The following is a 14,769-nucleotide window of genomic DNA, read 5'->3' as shown; positions in this document are numbered from 1 at the left end:
TGAGATGCTAGCTACATTGAAAGTTATTTCAGTTTTTACAATTTTAGATATGTCTGCAGCATACATTAATTGAGTTACACCAGGATTCGAAACATCTCACTTCATTTGTGACACCGGAGGGGTCATGTTGATATAGTTATTTGGATGATAATTTGGTCAAAATAATTATTAAGAATGGCTTTTGGTGTCAGGGATGGGATGGAAAGGTCGACTCATAAATATTTAGTGATTATCTCTCCAGCTGAAGGTTCTATTATATGCCTTGAAAGTGTGTGGCAGTCAGTGGGTGCTGGTTCTCTTTTTTTTTTACTTTCTACATTTAGGTCTGTCATTGAAACTAGACAGTAGCTATGATCAATCATTTATCACAAGTGAGTGGAAGTGACATTTGTGGATCAAGTGATCACAGAGAATGCTGTTTGGTTCTTTCTAGAGATATTTAACAAAGAAGGTACATCTGGTGTTATTCTGATAGAAAATTAGGTTCATTTACCTTTAATGTCATGAACAATGTTTAACAAAGTTTTAGTGGGATGTGTGCAGAGTGCCTACCAGTGCAGAGCTAAAGTTGTAGATACTGTTAGGGACAATCTGTGGTCATGCAAAACTGTGCAATTATTAGCTACTGTCAGGTCACCATGGGTTTTACTAAGAAGAGGAAGGGTATGCAGTGAGTTGTGTTCTTTGTGGATGACTATAGCAATAAGTAAGGGTATGAGTGGTGAACTGTCGAAAAGGCCAGGGTGCATGCTGATGTCACATTATGTATGGAGGAGTGTGGTAGCAAATGTCATCGTTCTCTTGTTGGTTTTTGGGTGCACCCCTCCTCCCGCTCTCCGTGTGTCCGTTCCTGCCCCGGCACCCCCCATCCCGCTCTCCGTCTGTCCGTTCCCTCCCGCTGATTCTCCCTCCTTCTCTCTCGCCCCCTCCCCTGGTGGCCCTGTCGTGGAATGGGGTGTATGTCGTCCGCAAACACCATGAGGCAGCGGCAGGGACGAGCACACAGCACCCCTCAAAAGCGTGCATCCGTGTATGACCCTTGCTGCGTGGGGGGCCGGTGAGCCGACCGATGTGCACGGCGGCGCATTCAGGGGGTCCTGGAGAGTCGGGTGTATGTCGCTCTTACAGCTCCCACTACCGCACCTTCCTCCGCCCTCAGTCTTTGTGGGGTAGTGTCGGGCTGGTCACTCGGAGCTCCCTCGCTCCTCACAGTATTCAGCAGGAGGATCCGGGCAACAGCAGGCCCGCCGCACCCTCGTTCGCTGCACGGACAGAATTTGTCCACCTACCCTGTCCCCGCAGAGCAGCACGAGCCGGGGCTCCCAGTTTCCAAGAGAGGGCTGGTACAGTGATGACGCCCACCAGTGGCCGAGTGGTCAGTGCCGAGAGCTCCACACCTTAAGGAGGGGGGTCAGTACTCACAGAATTATGGCGCTATAACATGCCCCATTTTCACGGCGTCCTCAGTCCCAAGGCACAGCCCGGTAGTGTCCTGCCTGCAGTTGCCTCCGTGTGCCCCTGTTGCTTACTTGTGCCCCTGTTGCCTGCTTGTGCCCCTGTTGCCTGCTTGTGCCTCTGTGTGCCCCTGTTGCCTGCTTGCCTCCGTTTTCGTGCCCCTGTTGCCTGCTTGTGCCTCCGTGTGCCCCTGTTGCCTGCTTGTGCCTCAGTTTTCGTGCCCTTGTCGCCTGCTTGTGCCTCCTTTTTCGTGCCCCTGTTGCCTGCCTGTGCCTCCGTTTTCGTGCCCCTGTCGCCTGCTTGTGCCTCCGTTTTCGTGACCCTGTTGCCTGCTTGTGCCTCTGTTTTCGTGACCCTGTTGCCTGCTTGTGCCTCCGTGTGCCCCTGTTGCCTGCTTGTGCCTCCGTGTGCCCCTGTTGCCTGCTTGTGCTGTGTAAGTGTGTGTAGAGTGCTCTGTGTGGGTGTGTGTGGGGGGCTTTGTGTGGCTGTGTGTGTGGGGGGCTTTGTGTGGCTGTGTGTGTGGGGGGCTTTGTGTGGCTGTGTGTGTGGGGGGCTTTGTGTGGCTGTGTGTGGGGGGGCTTTGTGTGGCTTTGTGTGTGGGGGGCTGTGTGTGTGGGGGGCTCTGTGTGGCTGTGTGTGTGGAAGGGCATTGTGTGGGTGTTTTTGTCTGTCATTTGCGAGAGATAAAGCTAGTGGCATTGTAAATTACAATGCCATGTATTTATGTTAAAACAAAACATAAATAAAATAAAAATAATGTCAAGAGCAATGCCAATAGCTCTAACTTTAACAAAGGCAAAACCATTGCATTGTAAATGCTTGTTAAGAAGGTGCTGCGGCGATACAGAGGGAATAGAGCTGTGTAAGCCTAGCGTGCTTAAGTACATTGCGCTGAAAACAGTGCCAACCACAGAGCCTTATCTTTTAGGGTTTCAAAGTATTCATGACCACTTTTTATTGACGAGGTTTTGGCTCGAACTCTTCCACTTTTGGCACATCCTACTGGTTCCCACAGAGGTCAGTGCCTCATGCCCTGTGGCTGCGACAGTGACTCTCCTCAGGGCATGATGCACTTTTTAATGTTCTGTACCTTTTATACTGTTGCTTGAAAGTTATTTATTATCCCCATTCTCAAAAAAGAGGGTTTTAGGTGGGTGAGACCAGCTTCTATCTTATTACAACTTCTATTTAAGGAAACAGTTTTGTACACCCTTAACTTTTTCCGGGTCGCTGTCAGACTTAGGGCAAGCTGTGATTAATTCTTGTAATGTATTTCAGTACCTTTATCTTGTGTTCTGACGATATGGGATGTATTTTAATTGTCATTCTGTTATCGGGAAGTGGTTTTATTGATGTCTGTATGCCTTTTATGTATAAAACCGAATTAAGTTTATTTGATGATAATGACTCCTTGATGGCTAGGTGGTCAAAAACATGTTCTTGCCCTCCTGTTAGTAAGTGGCCAGACAGCACAGGCCTGCGTCTGGTGGTCCTGATTTTCTTACCAAGCACCCTATCCTGGAAAGTCTGGTTAAACAGATCTGTGTGTTAAGGCTTATCCTAACTCATTTACAACCAGAGATTCCCAAAGGATTGATGTGTCTGGCAAGCAAATGTTTATTTCTGCCAGCTTGGCACTTTGGTCATAAACGCAGTGTCTCTGTTAGAACACTATACACATGCCTCATGGGACATGGCTAGCGTGAGCTTGACTGCAGTCCTGGAAGACCTTAGGACCTCCTTTATCCAGACGATCTATGCTGTCCAGGATGCAGCAAAATACATTATCCACGCAGGGTTAGATTTCACAGATCGTATTGCAGAGGTGTTGGTATCACTATCGGGCTCTGCAGTCACACCTCTAAGTGGTTGTCCGATTTTCTGGCAATGTTCAGGCATCACTGATAGAAATGCCCTTCGAGGGATTTTGATAATTCGGAGAGAAGGCGGATTCCGCGCTATAACAGTTTCAAGATGGTAATGGCACAGTGTGTTCCTTGGGGCTTTGGACGCCTACAAAACAATTTCACCCATTCATGTGTCAGTTGAAGGAGGTATCTACTCGGAAATCCTCACTGCCTAACAGCAGGCTGGCTGTAGGCATGTCCTGCAAGAGTATGTGGATCTTTTCTCCTTAACCCTGCACAGACAAACTGGTGTACACATGAGGTGGACACTGGTGACAGCTTGCCTGTCAAAACAAAGATCTATTGGCAGTCTGATCAAGTTCAGGAAAGCATCAAAGCTGAAGTAAGTAAGATGCTGGAATTAGGGGTTGTTGAACCCTCTGAGTGTCCCTGGGCCAGCCAGTGGTCTTCGTCCCCAAACCTCACCCTCAGGGTGGAAAGAGAGAAATGAGGTTCTGTGTGAACTTCAGAGGTCTCAATGCTGTCACTAAGAGAATCTGACCCCATACCCAGAGGTGATGAGCTGACAGACAGATTGGGGGCAGCCACATTTCTCAGCACCTATGACTTAACTGCAGGGTACTGGCAGATTGGCATGGCCTAAGGAGCCAAAGAGAAAACTACATTATACAAAGCGGAGTTCCTCATCCTCTGCTCCAACCTTTCAGCCTGGGACGACTCCTGGTGGCCAACGGCACTGAGGGCAGCCTCGACACCCACTGACCACGCATGCAAACTGGGAATCATCCTCGACTCGACGCTCTCCATGACCAAGCAAGTCAACGCCATCTCCTCCTCCTGCTTCAACACCCTCCGCATGCTCCGCAAGATCTACAGGTGGATCCCGACAGATACAAGAAGAACAGTCACCCAGGCCCTCGTCAGCGGCAGACTTGACTACGGAAACATCCTCTATACAGGAGCCTCGACCAAGCTCATCAAACGACTGCAACGCATCCAAAATGCCTCAGCACGACTGATCCTCGACGTACCACGCCACGGCCACATCACCCCCCACCTGAGAAAACTGCACTGGCTGCCCATCAACAAGAGGATATTCTTCTAGCTCATCATCCACGCACACAAGGCACTCCACAAGACTGGCCCAGCCTACCTCAACAAACGACTTTTCTTCTACACCCCCAACCGCCAGCTCCGCCGACCTCGCACTTGCCAGCGTCCTGCGCATCCAAAGAACAACCACTGGCGGGAGGTCCTTCTCCCACCTCGCCGCCAAGACATGGAACACCCTCCCACTGAACCTACGACAGACCCAAGACCTGCTCACCTTCAGGAGGCTACTCAAGACCTGGCTATTCGATCAGTAGCGTGCCCAACCTCCTCCCCCAGCCCCCCCCCCCGCCCCCACCCCCACCCCCCCTCGCGCCTGGACACCCTCACAGGAATGTAGTGCGCTCTACAAATATTTGATTGATTGATCCACATCTGATGGGCACTACCAGTTTACAGAACTCCCCTCAAAGAAGATGTCAAAGAAAGTAAACTGAACAGTTAGTTGTCAAAAGGCTTTTGACACCCTGAAAGAGGCTATGTGCTTAGCACACATTCTCAAAACTCCAGATTACTTCAAGCAGTTCTTTTTGCAAACCGATGACTCTGATCTAGGTATAGGAGCCGTCCTATCCCAGACCAATGTTGAGAGCCAAGACCAATCTGTTGCTTTTGTAAGCAGGAGGCTACTCCCCAGGGAACAGCGTTGGAGTGCCTTTAAGAGGGAGACCTTTGCTGTGGTTTGGTCCCTGAAGAAGCATAGATGCTATCTGTTTGGGACTCAATTTATCAAAACTGACCACAGACCTCTCAGATGGCTAATGCAAATAAAAGGTGAAACCCCCAAACTGTTGAGGTGGTCCATCTCCCTACAGGGTATGGACTTTACAGTGGAGCACAAACCTGGGACTGCCCATGCCAATGCAGATGGACTTTCCAGGTTCTTCCACTTAGACAATTAAGGATGTCTTGGGTTAGTCTCATCCTCTTTCGTTTGGGGGTGGTGGTGTGTTGGAAAGTAACCCTTTTTGCATGGTTAGCCCCTAACCTTTTGCCAGATACCGGATGTTAACTTGACTGTGTGTGCTGTTACCCCGCTAACCAGTCCTCAGCACCTGTGTTCTTTCCCCAAAACTGAAACATTGCTCCTATAATTGGATACTTGTAAGTCCCTTGGAAAAGGTACCAGTGGTACCAAGTGCCTTGTGACTAGAGTGTGTCCTTTAGGGCTGCTGCATGTATTGTGCCACCCTAAGGGGCCCCGCACCAAACACATCAACCCTGCCATAACATGCTATGTGTTGTGACTAAACTAAGAGTCGACATGGCACACCTCCCTTGGTGCCGTGCCTACCCACCACTGCCTATGGCTTAGGTAAGTCACCCCTCTGGCAGGCTTTACAGCCTTAAAGCCGGGTGCTCTATACCACAGGCGAGGGCATAGCTGCCTGAACAGTTTTCCCCTACACTGTCTGAGTCCATTATTGGACACTGTAAGTGCAGTGAAGCCATTTTCTACGTTCTTTTTATTCAGATTTAGAGGTACAGTTACAGCATCAAATAACACATGAAACATTGCCAGAGAAGCCATTTTTGAGTACATGGTCTAGGAGTTTGTCAATACGAATTCCACAGCTCCATGATGGCTTTACTGAAGACTGGTCTGTCTGCTCTGACGCTGACCTACTGTCTCGTCCCTCTCTTGGACTGCGTCTCTTGCACTGCCTCTCTTGCGGAACTGTGGGATCTGGTGTTCACTTGAATTTCTTTTTGTAGGAGTTATACATGTTCTTCCATCATGCACTGACCATGTTGGTTCCGTGTATCTCCTTTTCCTCCTGCCTGGACGGCAGGGTTGTGGTGTCTCTGCCTCCCCTTTTTCATGGCTTTCCTGCGGAGCCTCGTGTGTCTGGTCTTAGCCGTGCTGGCATTTGCTGTCCCCGCTGTGTTTTGGTCAATATTATTGACGACTTCCTTCTGTTTGGAACTCTGTGGGTTTTCAGTCGCAGTCCCTCCTCCAATGGGGTATGACTTTGGTATCTATTCTAAGTTAAGGAATCTGCGGCTAGATGTCTCTGTCAGATGAACGAGTTACTTACCTTCGGTAACGATGTATCTGGTAGAGAGACAGTCTAGCCGCAGATTCCTTAACGCCCACCCATAGTCCCCATTCTGCGACGGCCTTTCAGGTGGAGTTCTGTCCACTGGCCTCCTTTCAGGTGGCCTTAGCCTTCTGGAGGGGTGCTCTGGCTCGTCTACCTCAGGGGCAGGGCATATCGCTCTGCTTTGCCGCATTGGCTCTTCACCCTTTCTCATTTTGGGTGGATAGGCTACATGCTTCATTGTTCTTCCCCCCCAGATCTTCTGGTGTACAGATCCCATGTTCCTTCCACCCTCCCGGCCTCTTCTTTCCCCTCCATTGCCTTGGGGGTCCCCTTGTTGCTGCTGTAGTCACTTAGGTTGAGGTTCTAGTTTATAAGTTCCTCGTCGTAGGTCATTTTGGGGAGCGGGGTACACATGTTTTGTTGTTACTCACATGTGGCCTCTAGCCGTGACACATGTTGCTCTGGTCTTATTGTACTTACTGGTATGCACTGTAGTTACAGGCGGTCTTCAAGCGCATCTATTCTACGGTTGTACACAGTTTTTCGTGTGCCATGCCCTTCTTTCCACTGCCATTGCCTCTTCGGAGGGACGTTGCTTTTTGAGTGGGCAGGATTGTTTTTGGTAATGGAGGGGGCTTGTTCGCTTCATTCCATTCTTTCAAGTATTGGGTACTCTTTCAAGCGTTGACCCCCCTTTTCACATGGTGAGGGTTCTCATCGTTCTGTGGTCTCTTGCAACGTCCAAGTGCACTTTCTCCTTTAACACAATCCAGCAAAGAAGTGGTCCTGATGTTGGGAATACAGGATGCGGAAGAGATGCAGTGAGTTCTCCTGGTGCCAACTTGGTATCCATAAACTTCGAGGGTCATCTCCGATCTTAGGACTCTCTCTCCCATGATGCAGCAGTGGAATCCAGTGCTGGTCTATTCGCCACTGATCAACTGGTCTCCTGGTTAAGCAGATCTTTCCTTTCTGGGGACCGGGGTCCAATTCAGCTACGGGTACTGAGGACTTGAAGACACCTCTGGAAAATCAAGACTCAGTCTCCCAGCAGGCACTTCGGTGTCAAGTGAGGGTCACGTGTTCTGTTCTCGAGGGGTGCAGGTTTCCTTAGCTTTTGGAGGTCCTGAAGCTTAACAGGCTAGCCAACTAGCCTTCAGAGTCACTCCTGGCACACATACAGTGATTTTCCACAAGTGGACACAACTAGCACAGTACTCTTTTCAGTTCCCTCAGGTGCAGCAGTTGCAGTCAAGTCTTTGGTGCAGTCTCTCTTTGTTGGGTCCAGTTCGCAGCAGGGCAGGTCTTCTGTCTACTTTCCAGTCCAGTAGTGATCTGAGGGCTGTCTCTACAGTGCCACATTTTTGCCTTTTTGTGATTGTGGGAGGAGAGGACTCCCTAGCCTTCTTTCTCCTTTGTTTGTTTTCCCTCTCTTGCTCTCAGTCAGAGGGGTGAGAAAAATAAATGCCGGTCCCTACTAAAGAAAAAGTCCAGGTATACCCCACTGGCAACCACAGACTCAAAGTAAGTACTGCTAGTAACTCAACATCTCAACTTCATCTTGCCTGACTTTGGTGACCATGTCCCACCTCAAGATGCCTCCAGGAGGAAAAGCTGTCAAAGTCCCTGGGTTGATGTTAGATTAAAGAGGACAGTTATTGTCTTTCCAACCCGTTTAATCTGAGCTCCCTAAAGGCAAGGGTCTATTCCGTTGTCAGTTTGTGGTGATTCTAGCCTGGGCTCACTTTCTGGTTCTCAGAAACTAGTCACTTTCTACAGAAACAAGATATTTTGTCTCCCGAATTGCAACTTTTACACTAGAGGAGAGAGACTTGCACTCTCCCCCCCCTATCATGCTCAGCTGGCCTATGCTTCTCTCTAGGTCTCTCTCCTCAGAACCTGGTGGCTGCTTGGAAGTCCCCCATTATAACACAGTCCATGTGCAAGCTACCAAGCTACTATAGATCTGTTATTGGGCCTTCACAAAGAAGATCAGTCTTCTCATTTGCTTGGTGTATACTTCCCTAGACATCAAGCTTCTAGGTGACACATAAAATACCTACTTCACAGCCCTTGGACCCAACTGAACAGGGCAGGTTGTCAAGTTACTTTTGAAGAGGATAATGCATCTGTGTCCACCTGTTTATCACCAGACTAATGTTCAGTGCCTTTGCATTCATTAAGAAGTTTATTGCGCAGTAATTTCTCCCTTGCACATCAGACATCTTCAGATCTAATGTGCCTCATAACCATATGACTGTTTCATGAGGCCTAGTGGTCAGGATTCGCTGCATGTTTATTCCCAAGTTGTTAATTTCCAGTGCATTTGCGCCTTTGCCTTAATGGAATACATTCTTTGCTTTCCACTGGCCTGCAGTCATCAAACAAAAAGCAGCAGTTCGTTTGTTTTATAAGGAGGAACCTTGCAATGGATACTTAACAATAGAGGGGAAAAAGGCATGCCTGTGTACGATGCACGCTGGCTTGCCTCGTACCATACACACAAAGCTGTACCAGAAGAAACAGTTTATGGTGCTGTTCACAGATTGTTAATGGAACTGAGGCTATGGGTTCATTTGAACAGATTCATTGTAAAGTTAATTTTGTTCCCATATAAGGTGACTAATTCTGCCCTTTCTACTCAACAGCTTCAAGGACCCAAAATCTCACCGGCAGCACATGGCGCAGGTGGCCCTTCAAGTGTGTGTGAAGCCAGGTTCCTACAAGGTGGGGCCTCAGACTGTCAGTGCCACAGAGCCTGTGGACCCACGTTTCAGCAGCAGTGAACTTGACTGGGTCACCAAGGAGAAGGGGGCTGTTGTGCTCTATGGGTTGCTGGTCCACTTGGAGTGATTGAAAGACTGGAATTTGTAGGAACAAAAGGGGGTGGAAACACTTTATTATCTCCCAGAACTAGACTGACTTGGGGGACCAACGGGTGACTGAAGGAGACTGCGATTGTTGGCGAAGACATCCGATTGAAGCACAGATTTCAGTCTGCTGAGACCATGAACTGAGCTCATAACGCACGATTTACAACCACTTGGTCGCTTTGAATTTTATCAGGGGGATGTAGAGGAGCAAAGCTCTTAAGCAGGAATGTGTCGTTCAGCATTTTAAGGCCTTTCCGTTGTGGATGTTGGATTAGTGGCGGGGATATATTTGCACAATGGAGGGAGCGGAGGAGCCCGCCAAAAGAACTAACCATTAATTGCTTTGGATTCTTGATGCCAAGAATGTGTCCGCTAATGGGGGGGGAGCAAGTACTATTCCTCCTGCAAATCGAGCAGTGGCCAAAGACGTATACTTGTGTACAGAGAAACAACAGAAAATCCCTTGTGACTGAACACTAGATACCCTCTTCCATAATGTTTGTCTGAGCAGTCTATGTCCCTGTGTATCTGGAAAGATGACTGAGATGACACAATATGGAAGTGCTTTGCTGAAAGAACTATGTAAGTTCGGGGTTCAGTACACAACAGGAGGAATGTGTTGGGCGCCAAGGATAACATACACAGTAATGCTTCACCCTTTGAGCAGAGAGGTCTTGGGTGAAAAGGGACATGGGTGAAAGGGGACTGGGGGACACAGTGATAATTTGCTCTTGGACCTGGTCTTTCTCCTAATGTTTTTTTGGTTTTTTTTACCAGCTGAGAACAGGCTATGTTCCTGTTGTTGTGCTGCATGTTCGCTTCATGTGAAGGGATGTGTGTGGTGTGCATTTATCAGAGATCTCCTGTGCCTGTTTAATGTAGAGCGTTGTGTACATGAGTAGTAACATGTATTGAGGGTAGTGCTTGGTGCACATGGTTAGGGAGTGTATGGAATTCATATGTAGAGGAATGTATGTGCATGTGGAAGGGACTGGTTGGGTTTTTGGTTGTATTCTGTACACAGCCATTATTGCCTTAATAAGTGTGAGATTTTGCTACACATTTAAGAAAACACTTTGTGCACAAATGTATCTGTGCATAGTGGCATGGATTGTGTCTGCATAGCGGTGCAGTGATTGTGTCTGTATTGTTTGCACATAATGTCTGAATATGGGAGTGCGCAGTTTGAGTGTATTTTAAGGGAGTGTGTTGTGTGTATGTTTACACATGTGTGTGTTTATGTACACACACAGATGTAAAATAACTGACGGCAACAAAGCTGCCTAGACCTCAGTGCAGGTGTAGACCACGTTGTAACCCGAAGTGATTTTATGTGTATCAGGGTTTACATTTTGGGATATGCTTAAGTCTGGTAGTATTGTATGGGTCTGTGCCAGGCTGTGTGACCTGTGAGTTTTTTAGTTGAAGATTTTTAGTCAAACTTTTTTTTCAGCACTTTATGTTTTTTTTACCTTGAGCACAATACAGTTGAATGAGAACTGAGGGGCCTGCTGTTGTCTGACTTTCTAAGCGATGATTTGAAAGAACTTCATCTGGATTCATTACTGCTCACAGCATCTCTGTTGCCACAGCACACCAGTGTTATTGAGTTCCTAAGTTACAGAGGAGATCACTGGGATACTGCACACCAAATACACAAAACTAAACAGAATATTGCACATGTGATGGAGTTAAACAGTCTGGGCTGTGTTCTACCTGGATCAAAACAAATTCTGTTCTAATACATATCAGCGGTAGAGTAAACTGCTATTACGCAATTGAGGCAAATGGAAGCCTGGCATAGTGAATGCCTGATGAAAAAGGGGGTCCTGAGTAACTGTAACCCAGAGGAAGATGGAACAATCACAGAAGCATTATCCCATAGTCCTAGAGCAAAGACTAACTTTCCACCACAAGTTAAAGAAGTATTTCACAACTAAGGTAGCGGGCATGTTAGGGTAGCCTACTCGCAAGATAAATGGGGTGCTATAGGATGACCCACTCAAAAGGGTCATCCTAGCAGAACAGGAGACTCTGAAACATTCCTGGGTACACAAATGAGGCAAATTGTGCTCTGGGCTGCATATCTGTTTTGAGAACTTGGGTTCCTTGGAAGTGTGTAGTGGTTTTCTTGCTTAACATAGTTGTCATTGGACTGATGGTGCACTACCTATCGACATTTTGGAATTAAGCTCAGTTTCTCAGTATGTCCCCACTTCGGGTCTTTTGGAGAGTGATTACTTCATTGTTCATCTTGACTTAGCCAACCCTTCTTTCCTCTTTATTGCTGTCACTCCAGGAGTCTAAGTCTCATCGCACAAAGATCATGAACTTTGGCACCTAACCACCTCTTCATGACTGAAGAACCCAGTTGTCTCATTTTTGGGAGAGTAAGACAATCCTGGTACTGAAGAGGTGTCCCACAACTCAATTCTGGGTTTCTCCTTGTCACACAGAACATAGCACTGCATCCTCACACATGAAATCTCAAATATCTTTCCCTAACCTTACATTCGTAACGCTAATCTTTCATGTTCTCCCACAGGAAACATTCATGCATGTAGTTTAAGTGTTCTCACCCACAACGCACACATGCTTACAAACATTCGTACCCTTTTCCTTCTCGTCTCCCTCACCCTTCTCATATTCAGGCAGTGAACATTACATTGTCCATAAGGCTAGCCTAAGCATTACTTTTTCAAGTATTCTTTGCTTTCCCACAAACCCCTCTAGTCTGCCTCATGTCATAGAAGCTCATTTTACCAAGCTTCACAAAGTGATCAAAAGTGTTTCGTGCTCGGACAGAGAACTTGGGTACTCATCTTCACATAAGTAACACTAGACTGTCCTCACAGAATGATCCCTCATATTCTACGCTCACATTGAAACCTCAAGCATCCCCCCGCACATCAGGTCTATAGCACTTCATCCTATCCCAGAGAACATGTGTGCCTCACTCAAAAAAATCCTAGCACCTCAACGCAAGCTTTCATAGGCTATAGTATGCGTAGAAATGTAACCTTCCCAGCGTGTACTAGGGCACTACCCTACTGCCCATGTCTGTGCAACACTTTATCGGTCTAATCGTCCATTTCCAGCAGCTTGTGGCACAATCTGCCCAGGCGATTAAAGTGCAAATTTCATCTGTTTTCAGTTATGTTCTGTGATTTAATCTTCCAAGTTGTCAGGTTCTCTGTGTCATGGGGGCACAGGTAATTTCAGTTTATTTAAGAGTTTCATGGAAGGAGCACGATTAATCCCTTCTTAGGAGCGAACCTTTAGTCTGGAGAATGATGTTACTGCCTTGAAACGTTTCATTCTGAACCTTTTAAGATATTGTCTTTATTGAATGTCTTCGCTTAATACATCTGCTGGAAAAGTTGTAAGATGTGGGCATTCTGTACTGATCCATATTTGGTTGAGACTTCTCCAGGTAAGGTAGTCCTTAATAATAATCTGCATTTATAATCAAACCTCATCTGCTACTTTTATCTGAATCAGATTGCCAGTCTTCCCAGTTGGCTTCCACCAGTTTTGAACTAATACCTCAGATATGGATGTAAGAACAGCTTAGCATGTTTACATTAAACAGGCAAAGCCATTTAGGCCCTAAAAACTCCAGTTGGGCCCTCAGTATTGCTTTCTGTTACATTGTTGTTGTAGTGTGCCACTGAACAGCAAGGGTGGCCAGTGAGACCTGTTACCCAGCCACCACCCTTGCCTTCAATGTATTCAGCCTGGCCAAGTTTTCCCTTTTGGTCCTTAAGAATAACTTTTTCAAAGTGGTTGTTGGTGTACTGAAGAGGCAGGCAGGTGGTGAAAGGCATTTAGTGAGGCCAACCTTTTTTAAACATTTTACTCCAATTGTAGGGATCTCCTGACCTGGAAAGGGGTGTTCTTGAAAAGTGCATGCTGAACATTCTTCAGTGGTGAAGCTATAGAACTTCATCTTTCCTCGCACACAAGGATTAAGAGCATATAATTCTCACGCTGTGATCTGTTCCTCTCACACTAGATTAATCTGTGGTTTGTATCAGAGGTAAAATAGCCCTACTTTCCTATCGAAATGCGTGGTTTGGTCTTTATTGATTTGTTTCTGCACTTTCTAAGTCCAGGCACTAACTGACCCATTTTTTAACCTTCTTTGGCTAAAAGTACAGTTGCTTTAAGAAGGATGGGGCTGTTGAGATACCATTCAGCTTCCCATATGTGAAAAGCAATCTCTCTAGTTTGGTAGAGAATTTGAGTCCTTGCTTTCACTGGGAGGCACAAAACATTTTTCAAGTGGTGTCTCGTTTGGTGCCTGCAGATTATTCTCTTAATTTGTCCAGTTTGGGAGGTGGACCCCAATGCGCACTACCTCTCCCTCCTTTCTTTTGGTACCGCTCTCTTGTTTCTTGGCACTTAATCTTCTTTGCTCCCCTCCTGAGTCCCGCACTGGTCAGCCAATGGCTGCATCTTATTTATTAAAAGGGTGAATTTGTTGAAATGTGAATTTTGGGGAGTTTACATCTGTTTCATAAGCTGCTTTTCACTTTATCATTTATTAAAAAAATTGTTTTGTAAAACAAAAAGTGACTTTATTGTACAGACTGTTAAATAAATCTCCCCGATTTATAATAAAATTTGCTTTTCTTTTGTCTATAGGGCTTATTTTGGTAATTAAGGTATTCACATTTCGCCTGCGTGAGTGTAAGAATGTGGTAGTGTTTGCTTGTTGACTCAGTAGAAAATGCCCAGTGTTGCAAGCACAGCTAAATTGCAGATGGATGTTGATAGTCAAATAAACATTAATGCCTTGGGTATTGTTTAGCATTTGGTGCTAAGTGGGTGACGTCTTTTGCTGGGACAAAACTTTAAGGGCTAAAAACAAAAATTGCTTTAAAAACGATAGGTGAGTGTTCAGTTAAGTTTTACTCCCATTTTTAGGGTTGGTGTTAATGTTAACTTATTAGGTTCTCAGATAGATTTGGGGTTAGAGATAGGATTAGTTGTAGGGTGTGCTCGGTACATGGTTAGGGTAATGGTTGGTGTTAGTGTAAATTGTTCCTCCAGTATTTGAAAATTCATAGATTTGCATGTTTGGCTGCCAGGCTAGAATCCTTCAGTAGTCACTGTGTACCTAACTGAGGACTTATACGCTCAACATTAAAGCAACAGTATATTTGTTGCAGTCTGTCAATGTCACGGTGTGACTCAAACTCCTTCCAGTGTGGTTGAGATGCTAAGGTTCTACTGTCAATACCTCTTCTTTGGCTATTTATTTAGCCTAATTTACTTGCTAGCATTGTATCAATCTTAATTGCACTGAGGAAAGATTTCTTTCAATTTTGGTTATCAGAAACTATCTTTAGGGTCATAGAAACTACTACAAGAAAAATATGTGTAGATAATGTCCATACTTATTATAAACAGTGA

General features: G+C 46.2%; 1 protein-coding gene across 2 annotated transcripts in view; it reads left to right on the top strand.

Moving 5' to 3' along the window:
* Positions 1–13,976, top strand: part of NEURL4 (neuralized E3 ubiquitin protein ligase 4) — a 265,245-nt gene extending 251,269 nt beyond the window's left edge. For both annotated transcript variants that reach the window (XM_078669741.1, XM_078669742.1), the window contains exon 29: positions 9,127–13,976. In XM_078669741.1, coding sequence (XP_078525867.1) covers positions 9,127–9,331 — 205 coding nt within the window. In that variant the 3' untranslated portion in view covers positions 9,332–13,976. The remainder of the gene's footprint in view (positions 1–9,126) is intronic.
* The last annotated feature ends 793 nt before the right edge of the window (positions 13,977–14,769 follow it).

This window comes from Lissotriton helveticus, chromosome 12 (genome assembly GCF_964261635.1).
Source record: "Lissotriton helveticus chromosome 12, aLisHel1.1, whole genome shotgun sequence".
Lineage (NCBI taxonomy): Eukaryota > Metazoa > Chordata > Amphibia > Caudata > Salamandridae > Lissotriton > Lissotriton helveticus.
Note: the sequence above shows the minus strand (reverse complement) of the source record. Positions and strands in the feature narration are given on the sequence as shown.